This window comes from Panulirus ornatus, chromosome 35, assembly GCF_036320965.1.
Source record: "Panulirus ornatus isolate Po-2019 chromosome 35, ASM3632096v1, whole genome shotgun sequence".
NCBI lineage: Eukaryota > Metazoa > Arthropoda > Malacostraca > Decapoda > Palinuridae > Panulirus > Panulirus ornatus.
The window spans coordinates 15,995,069-16,008,088 of record NC_092258.1 but is presented as its reverse complement, the minus strand read 5'-3'; the positions used below and the strand labels follow the sequence as shown (position 1 = coordinate 16,008,088).

The 13,020-nt window shown below is 43.5% G+C and overlaps 1 protein-coding gene across 1 annotated transcript in view; it reads left to right on the top strand.

The window, feature by feature from the left end:
• Window positions 1-3,415: 3,415 nt before the first annotated feature.
• Window positions 3,416-13,020, top strand: part of LOC139760183 (chorion peroxidase-like) — a 197,163-nt gene continuing 187,558 nt past the window's right edge. Inside the window, exon 1 of the mRNA XM_071683119.1 lies at window positions 3,416-3,627. Coding sequence (XP_071539220.1) covers window positions 3,453-3,627 — 175 coding nt within the window. The 5' untranslated portion in view covers window positions 3,416-3,452. The remainder of the gene's footprint in view (window positions 3,628-13,020) is intronic.

Below are 13,020 nucleotides of genomic sequence, written 5' to 3'. Positions count from 1 at the left end.
AGGGTGCAAAACCTCTCTTATCATCAAGTTTCTAAAGCTTCCCTATCTTCAGGGTGCTAAACATCCCATATATCCAGAGTGCTAAACATCCCATATATTCAGAGTGCTAAACATCCCATATATTCAGAGTGCTAAGCCTTCCCTCGCCTCAGGGTGATAAACCTTTCCTATCCTTAGTTGCAGTGGAATTTATTAAAAAAGGGGGTGACTGTATTGTTGACTGGTTGGTAAGGTTATTTAATGTATGTATGACTCATGGTGAGGTGCCTGAGGATTGGCGGAATGCGTGCATAGTGCCATTGTACAAAGGCAAAGGGGATAAGAGTGAGTGCTCAAATTACAGAGGTATAAGTTTGTTTAGTATTCCTGGTAAATTATATGGGAGGGTATTGATTGAGAGGGTGAAGGCATGTACAGAGCATCAGATTGGGGAAGAGCAGTGTGGTTTCTTCTAGAAGTGGTAGAGGATGTGTGGATCAGGTGTTTGCTTTGAAGAATGTATGTGAGAAATACTTAGAAAAGCAAATGGATTTGTATGTAGCATTTATGGATCTGGAGAAGGCATATGATAGAGTTGATAGAGATGCTCTGTGGAAGGTATTAAGAATATATGGTGTGGGAGGAAAGTTGTTAGAAGCAGTGAAAAGTTTTTATCGAGGATGTAAGGCATGTGTACGTGTAGGAAGAGAGGAAAGTGATTGGTTCTCAGTGAATGTAGGTTTGCGGCAGGGGTATGTGATGTCTCCATGGTTGTTTGATTTGTTTATGGATGGGGTTGTTTGGGAGGTAAATGCAAGAGTTTTGGAAAGAGGGGCAAGTATGAAGTCTGTTGGGGATGAGAGAGCTTGGGAAGTGAGTCAGTTGTTGTTCGCTGATGATACAGCGCTGGTGGCTGATTCATGTGAGAAACTGCAGAAGCTGGTGACTGAGTTTGGTAAAGTGTGTGGAAGAAGAAAGTTAAGAGTAAATGTGAATAAGAGCAAGGTTATTAGGTACAGTAGGGTTGAGGGTCAAGTCAATTGGGAGGTGAGTTTGAATGGAGAAAAACTGGAGGAAGTGAAGTGTTTTAGATATCTGGGAGTGGATCTGGCAGCGGATGGAACCATGGAAGCGGAAGTGGATCATAGGGTGGGGGAGGGGGCGAAAATTCTGGGGGCCTTGAAGAATGTGTGGAAGTCAAGAACATTATCTCGGAAAGCAAAAATGGGTATGTTTGAAGGAATAGTGGTTCCAACAATGTTGTATGGTTGCGAGGCGTGGTCTATGGATAGAGTTGTGCACAGGAGGATGGATGTGCTGGAAATGAGATGTTTGAGGACAATGTGTGGTGTGAGGTGGTTTGATCGAGTGAGTAACGTAAGGGTAAGAGAGATGTGTGGAAATAAAAAGAGCGTGGTTGAGAGAGCAGAAGAGGGTGTTTTGAAGTGGTTTGGGCACATGGAGAGAATGAGTGAGGAAAGATTGACCAAGAGGATATATGTGTCGGAGGTGGAGGGAACGAGGAGAAGAGGGAGACCAAATTGGAGGTGGAAAGATGGAGTGAAAAAGATTTTGTGTGATCGGGACCTGAACATGCAGGAGGGTGAAAGGAGGGCAAGGAATAGAGTGAATTGGAGCGATGTGGTATACCGGGGTTGACGTGCTGTCAGTGGATTGAATCAAGGCATGTGAAGCGTCTGGGGTAAACCATGGAAAGCTGTGTAGGTATGTATATTTGCGTGTGTGGACGTATGTATATACATGTGTATGGGGGTGGGTTGGGCCATTTCTTTCGTCTGTTTCCTTGCGCTACCTCGCAAACGCGGGAGACAGCGACAAAGTATAATAAAAAAATAATAAATCCTTAGTTTGGAAAATCTCTCTTATCTTCAGGGTGCTAAACCATCCTTATCATCAGGGTGCTCAACCATCCTTATCATCAGGGGATAAACCTTCCCTATCTTCAGGGGGATAAAACTTCTCTGTCTTCCAGTTGCTAAACCTTCCCTATCCTCAAGTTGCTAAACCTTCCATATCCTCAGGGGCTAAACTTTCCCTATCTTCAGGGTGCTAAAACTTACCTATCTTCCGGTTGCTAAACCTTCCCTATCTTCAGGGTGATAAACTTTCCCAATCCTCAATGTGCATAAACTTCCCTATCCTCAGAGTCCTTAAACTTCCCTATCTTCAGGGTACTAAACTTCCCTGTCCTGAGGGTGAAAAACCTCCACTATCTTCAGGGTGCTGAACCTTTCCTATCCTCAGGGTGCTAAACATTCCCTATCATCAGGGTGAAAAACCTCCCCTATCTTCTGTGCGCAAAACCTTCCCGATCCTCGGAGTGCTAAACTTCCCTAACTTAATAATGCTAAACCTGCCCTGTATTCAGGGTGGTAAACCTTCCCTATCCTCAAGCTAAATCTTCCTTATCTTCAGGTTGCTAAACCATACCAATCTTCAGGTTGATAAACTTTACATATCCTCAGGGTGCTAAACCTTTCCTGTCCTCAGGGTGCAAAACATCCCCTATCTTCAGGGAGTTAACCTTACCTATCCTTATGGTGATAATCCATTCCTATCCTCAGGGTGTTAAGCCTCTTCTATTTCTAGGATGCTATACCTTTCCTATATTCAGGGTGCAAAGCATCCCCTATCTTCATGGTGCTAAACCTTACTTATTCTCAAGGTTCAAAACCCTCCCTATTTTTTCCGGGTGCTAAACCTTCCCTATCCTGAGGGTGGTAAACCTTCCCTATAGTCAAGGTACTAAGCCTTCCCTATAGCCAGGTTCCTAACCATTCCCAATCTTCAGGGTGCTAAACCTTCCCTACATTCAGGATGCTAAACCTTCCCTGTCTTCAGGCTGCAAAACCTCCCCTTATGTTCATGGTGCTAAACCTTCCTTATCCTCAGGGTGAAAACCTTCCCTATCTTCAGGAAGCTAAACTTTCCCTGTGTTCAGGGTGGTAAACCTTCCCTATCCTCAGGTCGCAAAACATCCCTTATCTTCAGGGTGCTAAATTTTCCCTATCCTAAGGAAGAAAACTCTAGCTTCAGGGTGCTAAACCTTTCCTATCCTCAGGGTACTAAGCCTTCCTTATCAGCAGAATGCTGAACTTTCCCTATCTTCAGGTTGCTAAACCTTCCCTATTGCCAGGGTGCAAAAAGTTCTCTATCCTCAGGGTGTTATACCATCCCTGTCTTCAGAATTCTAAACCCTCCCTTTCTTCAGATTGCTAGATTTTTCTTCTCAGGCACTAAACCTCTCTTGCCCTCAGGCTAACATGTCTTCACGTCCTCTGGCAGCTTAACCTTCCTTGTCCTCAGGCTGCCTTGCCTGTGCTCAGGCTGATAAAAAATATCTATACAGGAAACGAAAGTACATGACTGTATATCTGTTTGTCGCTGGTGATCATTTCTTGCGTCATTACAGATCGCGGTTGCCCCCGTATGTAACGAGCATAGACCTCACAATGGTCGAGCAAAACGTATTTTGTGGACCTGAACTACGTCGAACCAAGCCTGAATCCTGCGACGTCTTCAGCCCCTTCAGGACCCCGGATGGCACCTGCAACAACTTAAATGATCCACTCTTGGGAGCCTCGTTCAGCGAACACGAACGCCTCCTGCCTCCAGACTATAGTGATGGTACGTATATCCTCAAAGTGTATATTACTGCCGGGGTCAACTACCCTTCTCCTAAGATTACATTACTGGTAGAGTCTACTAACCTTCCCATGAGACTTCATTACTAGTAGATCCTACTAATATCCAGCTGGTGACTTCCAATATCCTTTCCCTGAGAGTGTATTACTGGTAGGGTCAGCTATCCTTTCCTTGAGAGTACATTATTGGTAAAGTCTACAAAACTTTCCGTGAGAGTACACTACAAGTAGGATCTAATAACATTTCCCTGAGAGCGTATTACCAGTAGGGTCTACTAGTCTTTCCCTGAGAGTGCATTACTAATAGGGTCCAATATCCTCTCCATGAGAGTGCATTATTGACAGGGTCCACTATCCTTTCCCTGAGAGTACATTGCTGGTAGAGTCCACTATCCTTATCATGAGAGTGCAGTACCAGTATGGTCTACTAACCTTCCCTTGAGATTGCAATACTAGTAGGGTCTACTAGCCTTCCCCTGAGAGTGCATTACTGGTAGGGTCCACTATCCTTTCCCTTAGAGTGCATTACCTTTAGAGTCTACTATCCTTCTCCTGAGAGTACATTTCTGGTAGGAGCCAATAATCTTCCCCTGAGAGTACATTACTGGTAGTCTGCTAACCTTCCCCTAAGATTGCATTACTGGTAGGGTCTACTATCATTTCCCTGAAGGTGCATTACTGGTAGAGTCCGCTATCCTTTTCCTGAGAGTGCTTTACTGGTAGGGTCCACTATCCTTTCCCTGAGGGCGCATTACCAAGAGTCATTTATTTCACTGAGAGTTCATTACCAGTAGGGTCTACTATCCTTTCCCTGAGATAACATTGTTGGCAGGGTGCAGTGTCCATTATCTGAGAGTATATTTCTGGTAGTCCACTATCGTTTCCCTGAGAGCGCATTGCCATTAAGGTCTACTAACTTTCCCCTGATAGCGCATTACTAATAGGATCCACCATTTTTTCCCTGAGAGTACATTACTGGTAGAGTCCACAATCTTTTTATAGGGAGTGCATAGCTGATATTGTCCACTATCCATTTCCAAAGAGTGCATTACTGGTAGGGCTTACTATCCCTTCCCTGAGAGTATATTACTGGTAGTGTTCTCTATCTTTTTCCTGGGAGTCCGTTACTGGTAGGGTCGCTATCCTTCCCCTGAGAGTACATTACTCGCATGGTCCACTAGCCTTTCCCTAGGAGTGCATTACAGGTAGGTTCCACTATCCTTCCCTGACAGTGTATTACTGGTATGGTCTATTATTCTTTTGAAGAGAGTGTATTACTGCCAGGGTACTCTCATCTTCCACTGAGAGTGCATTACTGGTAGGGTCTACATTTCTTCCCCAAAAAGTGCATTTATGGAAGGGTCGACCATCCTTTCCCTGAGAGTACATTAATAGTGAAGTCTGTTAACCTTCCCCTGAGAGCGCGTTACCCGTAGGGTCTACTAACCTTCCCCTGAGAGTGCATTACTGGCAGGGTCTACTATCCTTTCAGTGAGAGTGCATTACTGGTAGGGTCCACTATCCTTTCAGTGAGAGTGCATTACTGGTAGGGTCTACTATCCTTTCAGTGAGTGCATTACTGGTAGGGTTCAGTATCCTTTCCCAGAGAGTGCATTACTTGTAGAGTCTACTTTCGTTCTTCTTATAGTGGCTTACTAGCAGGGTCTTCTATCATTCCCCTGAAAGTGTATTACCAGTTGAGTCTACTGACCTTCCCTTGTGAGTATATTCTTGGTATTGTCTACTGACCTTCCCATGACAATCAATTATGTTTGAGTGTATTATCTTTCCCCCGAGGAGGCATTACCAGAGAGGTCTACTATCCTTCACCTGAGAGTGCATTACCACCAGGGTCTACTATCCTTCCCCTTAGAGTGCATTACTGGTAGGTTTCACTATCGTTTACCTGAAAGTGCATTACTGGAAGAGTCCACTACCCTTCCCCTGAGAGGACATTACCAGTAGAGTCTATTCTCCTTCCCCTAAGAGTGCAATATTATTGGTAGGGTCCACTGTCTTTTCCTTGATAATACAATACAGGTAGAGTCTACTCTTCTTTCTCTGAAGATGCATTACTGGTAGAGTCTACTATCCCTCTTCTGAGAGTGCGTTACCAGCAGGGTCTACTCTCCTTCCCCTAAGAGTGCATTACCAGTGGGTCTACTTTCCTTTCCCTGAGAGTGCATTATCAGTAAGGTCAACTATCCTTTCCCCGAGAGTAAATTACTGGTAGAGTTTATTATCCTTCTCCTAAGAATGCATTACCAGATTGGTCTACTATCCTTCCTCTGAGAATGAATCACTTCTCGGGTCTAGTGTCCTTCCTTTAAGAGTACATTACTGAAAGAGACTAAAAACCTTTCCGTGAGAGTGCAATACCCGTAGGGTGTACTAGCATACCCCTAAGATTGCATTACTGGTATTGTCCACTAATCTTCCAATGAAAGTGCATCAGTGTTAGAGTTTCATAACCTTCCCTTGAGAGGGCTCTACTGGCTGGATCTACCATCCTTCCCCTAGAAAGTATTACTAGTAGGGTCTACTCTTCTTTCCCTGTGGGTGAATTACTGTTAGGGTCTACCATTATTCCACTGAGAGTGTGTTACTGGTAGAGTCTACTAACTTTCCCGTGAACATGAGAGTGCATTACTGTAGAGTGTGCTATCTTTTCTCCGACAGTACATTACCAGTAGGGTCTATTGTCCTTGCCGTGAGAGTGCATCATTAGTAGGGTCTATTATCCTCCCCCATAGAGTGCATTACTTGTAGGGTTCACTATCCTTTCCCAGAGAGTGCGTTACTGGCTGGGTCCACTATCCTTTCCATATGATTGCAATCCTAGTAAGGTTCACAATCCTTTCCCGGAGAGTACATTACTGGTAGAGTCTACCATTCCTATGATAGCGGTTTACTGGTAGGGTCCTCTATCCTTCCCCTGAGAATGCATTACCAGTATGGTACACTGGGAGTACAATACTGGTAGGTTCACTATCCCTTCCCTGAGAGTATATTACTGGTAAGGTTCACTGTCCTTTCCATGAGAGTGCATTACTGGTCGGTTCGACCTTCCTTTCCCTAAGAGTACATTACTGGTCGGTTCGACCTTCCTTCACCTGAGAGTACATTACTCGTATGGTCCACTACCCTTTCCCTGACAATGCATTACTGCTATGGCCTTTTATCCTTTCGAAGAGAGTGTATTACTGCTGGGGCCTTTTCTCCTTCAACTGAGAGTGCATTATGGTAGGGTCTACAATCCCTCCCCAGAGAGTGTATTTCTGAAAGGATTAACCATCCTTTTCCTGAGAGTACATTAACAGTAAAGTCTACTAGCTTTCCCTTGAGAGCGCATTACCAGTAGGGTCTATTAACTATCCCCTGAGAGTGCATTAGTGCTAAAGTCTTCTAACCTTCCCCTGAGAATGTATTACTGGTAGGGTCTACTATCCTTTCAGTGAGAGTGCATTACTGGTAGAGTATACTGCCGTTCCTCTGATAGTGGTTTACTAGCAGGGTCTTCTATCCTTTCCCTGAAAGTGCATTTCCAGTAGGGTCTACTATCATCGCCTGAGAATGTATTACCAGAAGGGTCCAATATCTTTCCCCTCAGAGTACATTCCTTCTTAGGCCTACTCTCTTTCCTCACGGACTGTATTACCAGAGAGGTCTAATATTCTTCCCTTGAATATGCATTATTGTTAGGTTCTACTATCTTTCCCCTGAGAGTGCAATACAGGTAGAATTTTGTAATCTTCCCCTGAGAATGCATTACCAGTAGGGTCTACTAACTTTTCCCTGAGAGTTGATTATTCGTAGGGTGAACTAACGTTCCCCTGAGAGTGCGTTACTGGGAGAGTCTACTAACCTTCATCTGAAAGTGCATTACTGTTAGGGTCTGCTAACGTTTCAATAGAACTGCATTACTGGTAGGGTCCACTTTCTTTTCCCTGAGATTACATTACTGGTACTGTTAAAAACCTTCCCCTGAGATAACATTACCAGCAGATTCTACTAACCTTCCCCTGAGAGTGCATTACTCTTAGAGTCTACTGTCCTGTCCCCAAGATTGCATTACCAGTAAGGTCTACTTTCCTTCCCCTGAGAGTGCATTATCAGTCGGATCAACTATCCTTCCCCTGAGAGTACATTACTGGTAAAGTGTCCCTTCGTTCCCCTAAGAGTGCATTCCCAGACTGGTCTCCCATCCATCCACTGAGAATGCATTACTGGTATGGTCTACAAACCTTTCCTTAAGATGGTATTACTGGTAGAGTCTACAGACCTTTCCCAGATAGTGCATTACTGGTATTGTCCACTAACATTCCAATGAGAGTGCGTAAATGGTAGAGTTTAATGACCTTCCCTTGAGAGGACATTACTAGTAGGATCTACTATCCTTCCTCTAGAGTGCATTACCAGTAGGGTCTATTATCCTTCCCGTAACAGTGCATTACTAGTAGGATCTAGTATCCTTCCCCTTAGAGAGCATTAGTTTTCGGGTCCACTATCCTTTCCCTGAGAATACATTACTGGTAGTGTCTACTATCATTCCTTTGATAGTGGCTCAGGGTCTTTTAACCTTCCCCTGAGAATGCATCGCCAATAGGGTATACTGAGAGTGCATTACTGGTGGTCTGATCTTCCCCTGAGAGTGCATTACTATCAGGGTCTACAATCCATCCAATGAAAGTGCATTAGTGGTAGAGTCCACTGTCTTTTCCCTGAGAGTACATTACTGGTAGAGTCTGAGAAAAACTTACCCAGAGGCTACATTACCAGTAGGTTCTACTCACCTTCCCCTGAGAGTTCATTACTCGTAGAGTCCACTAACCTTCAAATAAGATTGCATTACTGGTAGGGTCTTCAATCCTTCCCTGAGAGTGTATTACTAGTACGGTCTGCTATCCTTCCCATGAGGGTACATTATCAGTTCGGTCTACTAACCTTTTCCTGTTAGTTCATTATTGGTATTATCTACTAACCTTCCCCTGACAGTCCATTTTGATAGAGTGTACTGTCTTTCCCCTGAGAGGGCATTATCAGTAGGTTCTACTCACCTTCCCCTGAGAGTGCATTACTAGTAGGATCTACTATCCTTCTTCTGACACTTCATTATGGGTAGGGTCCAATATCCTTTCTCTGAGAATGCATTACTGGTAGACTTTACTATCATTCCTCTGAGAATGTCTTACTAGTAAGTACTTCTGTCCTCCCCTTGTGAGTGCATTACCAGTAGCGTCTACTATCCTTCCCCTTAGAATTCATTTATGTTAGGGTCTACTGCCTTACCCCCCTGTGAGTGCATTACGGGTAGAGTTTACGAATCTTTCCCTGAGAGTGCAATACTGTTAGAGTCTACTATCCTTCCCATGAGAGTGCATTACCATTAGGATCAACTATCCTTCCCCTGAGATTGCATTATTAGTAGGGCCCACTGTCCTTTCCTTGAGAGTGCATTAATACTAGGGGCCACATTTCTTTTCCTCATGGTGCATTACTAGTAACATCTTCTATCATTCCTTTCAGAGTGCATTACCAGTAGGGTCTACTTTCCTTCCTTTCAGAGTGCATTACCAGTAGGGTCTACTTTCCTTCCTTTTAGAGTGCATTACCAGTAGGGTCTACTTTCCTTCCTTCCAGAGTGCATTACCGGTAGGGTCTACTTTCCTTCCTTTCAGAGTGCATTACCAGTAGGGTCTACTTTCCTTCCTTTCAGAGTGCATTACCAGTAGGGTCTACTTTCCTTCCTTTCAGAGTGCATTACCAGTAGGGTCTACTTTCCTTCCTTTCAGAGTGCATTACCAGTAGGATCTACTTTCCTTCATTTAAGTGTGCATTACCAGTAGTGTCTACTTTCCTTCCTTTAAGAGTGCATTACCAGTAGGGTCTACTTTTCTTCCTTTAAGAGTGCATTACCAGTAGGATCTACTTTCCTTCATTTAAGAGTGCATTACCAGTAGGGTCTACTTTCCTTCATTTAAGAGTGCATTACCAGTAGGGTCTACTTTCCTTCATTTAAGAGTGCATTACCAGTAGGGTCTACTTTCCTTCATTTAAAAATGCATTACCAGTAGGGTCTACTTTCCTTCATTTAAGAATGCATTACCAGTAGGGTCTACTTTCCTTCATTTAAGAATGCATTACCAGTAGTGTCTACTTTCCTTCATTTAAGAATGCATTACCAGTAGTGTCTACTTTCCTTCATTTAAGAATGCATTACCAGTAGTGTCTACTTTCCTTCCTTTAAGAGTGCATTACCAGTAGGGTCTACTTTCCTTCATTTAAGAATGCATTACCAGTAGTGTCTACTTTCCTTACTTTAAGAATGCATTACCAGTAAAGTTCACTATCCTTCATTACAGGTAGTCTACAACATTCCCCTGAGAATGCATTACTAGAGGAGTTTCCCAACCTTCCCCTGAGAGTACATTACTGGTAGGGTTCACTATCCTTCCCCTGAGAGTACATTACTGGTAGGGCTCACTATCCTTCCCCTGAGAGTACATTACCGGTAGGGTTCACTATCCTTCCCCTGAGAGTACATTACTGGTAGGGTTCACTATCCTTTCCCTGAGAGTACATTACTGGTAGGGTTCACTATCCTTTCCCTGAGAGTACATTACTGGTAGGGTTCACTATCCTTCCCCTGAGAGTACATTACTGGTAGGGTTCACTATCCTTCCCCTGAGAGTACATTACTGGTAGGGTTCACTATCCTTCCCCTGAGAGTACATTACTGGTAGGGTTCACTATCCTTCCCCTGAGAGTACATTACTGTTAGGGTTCACTATCCTTCCCCTGAGAGTACATTACTGGTAGGGTTCACTATCCTTTCCCTGAGAGTACATTACTGGTAGGGTTCACTATCCTTCCCTTAGAGAGTGCATTATAGGTAGAGTCTAATATCCTTTTTTTGTGAGTGCATTATCTGTAGGGCCCACTAATTTTCCCCTACGAGTGCATTGCTGGTAGTGTCCACTATCCTTTCCCAGAGAGTGCATTACCAGTAGGGTCTACTATCCTTTCCCTGATAGTATATTAGTGGTAGGGTTCACTATTCTTTCCCTGAGCGTACATTACTGGAAGGGGCCACTATCCTTTCCCTAAGAGTACATTACTTGTAGGGCCCATTATTCTTTCCCTGAGAAGACATTACTAGCAAAGTCTACTAACCTTCCCCTGAGAATGCATTCCTGGTTGAATTTACAAACATTTCCCTGAGAGTGAATTACTAACCTTCCTATGAGAGTGAATACCTGTTAAAGACTGCGAACCTTCCCCTGAGACTGCATTACTAGTTGGGTCTACTAATCTTTCCATGACAGTACATTACTGGAATGGTCCCTTTTCGTTTCCCTGAAAATACATTACTGTTAGGGTCCACTATCATTTCCCGGAGAGTGCAATACTAGCTGGGTCAACTCTCATTACCCTGAGAGTGCATTACTGGTAGAGTCTACTAACCTTCTAGGAGAGTGATTATTGATAGTCTAATAGCCTTCCCCTGAGAGTACTTTACTGGTAAAGTCTATTAACCTTCCTTGAGAGTGCATTACGATAGAGTGTACTGTTCTTTCCCTGAGAGTGTATTACCACTAAGATCTAATACCCTTACCCAAAGAGTACATTACATATAGAATCTACTAACTTTCTAATAAGAGTACATCACTGCTAGAGTCTACTTACCTTCACTTGAGCCTACATTACCAGAAGTGTATACTAACTCTCCCCTGAGAATATATTACTGGTAGAATCCACTATCCTTTCCCTGAGAGAACATTACCAGTCGGGTCTACTATCCTTTCCGTGACAGAAAATAACTGTTAGTGTCCACTACTCTTTCCCTGAGAGAATATTATCATTATGTACCACTATCCTTTCCTGGAGATTGTACTACAAGTAGGGCCAACTATCCTTTCCCTGAGAGTGCATTAATGGTAGAGTCTACTAACCTTCTGAGAGTGCTTTACTGGTAAGGTCTCATAACCCTGAGAGTGCGTTACCAATAGGATTTGTCAATATTCCTTTTAGAGTTCATTACTAGTAGTCTGCTAACCTTCCCCCGATGATGCATTACGTTAGAGAGTACTACATTTCCCCTGAGAGTGCTCTACCAATAGGGTCCAGTATCCTTCCCATGAGAGTACATTATTTCAGAGTCTACTATCCTACCCCTGAGAGTGTATTACTAAAAGGGTATCTATCCTTACCCTAAGAATGCGCTAATGGTAGGGTGTACTATCCTTCCCTTGAGAGTGCATTTCTGGTATATTCTACCAACCGTCCCCAGATAGTGCATTACTAGCAGGGTCCACTATCTTTCCCTGGGAGTGAAATACCAGTAGGGTCTTTTGTCTATTCCCTGATAGCACATTACCCGTTCGGTCCACTTACCTTTCCCTGAAAACACATTATTGGTAGGGCTCACTATCATTTCCCTGAGAGTGCATTACCAGTAGGGTCTACTATCCTTTCCATGATAGAACATTACTGGTAGCGTCCACTATTGTTTCCCTAAGAGAATATCACTGTTAGGTGCCCACTCTCCTTTCCCTGAGATTCATTGCTGGTATGGTTAACTATCATTTCCCTGAGAGTGCATTAATGGTAGAGTCTACTAACCTTCCCCTGAGAGTCCATTACTGGTAGGGTCTAGCAACCTTGAACTGAGTGTGTTACCAGTAGGGTCTACTAACTTTCCCCTGAGAGTCCATTACTGGTAGAGTCTAATAACCGTCTTCTAAGAATGCTGTACCTGTAGGATATGCTAACATTCCCCGTAGAGTTCATCACTGGTCGAGAATACTATTCTTCCCTTAAGAGTGCATTACCAGTGAAGTCCAATATCCTTCCCCTGAGATTATATTGCTAGTAGAGTCTACTATCATACTCATGCAAATGCGTTACTAAAATGGTCTATTATCCTTACAATGTGAATACACTAATAGTAGGATCTACCATCCTTCCCGAGAGTTCATTACTGATATAGTCCTCTAACCTTCCCGAGAGAGTACATTATCAGTATGGTCTACTGTCCTTCACCTGAGACTTTATTAACAGTACGGTCCACTAATCTTCCCCTGAGACTGCGTTACTGGTAGGGTTTAATATCCTTTCCCTGAGAGTGCATTACCAATAGGGTCTACTATCTATTCCATGATAGCACATTAACAGGAGGGTCCACTTTATTTTCCCTGCGATACATCACTGGTTGTCCCCTATCCTTTCCGAGAGTGTGCATTACAATTAGAGTTCACTATTCTTTCCCTGAGATTGCATTATTGGTACGAGGGACTCTCCTTTTCCTGAGAGAACAGTTTGGTTGGGTCCGCTATCCTTTTCCTATAAGTGCATTATAAGTAGGGTCCAATATCCT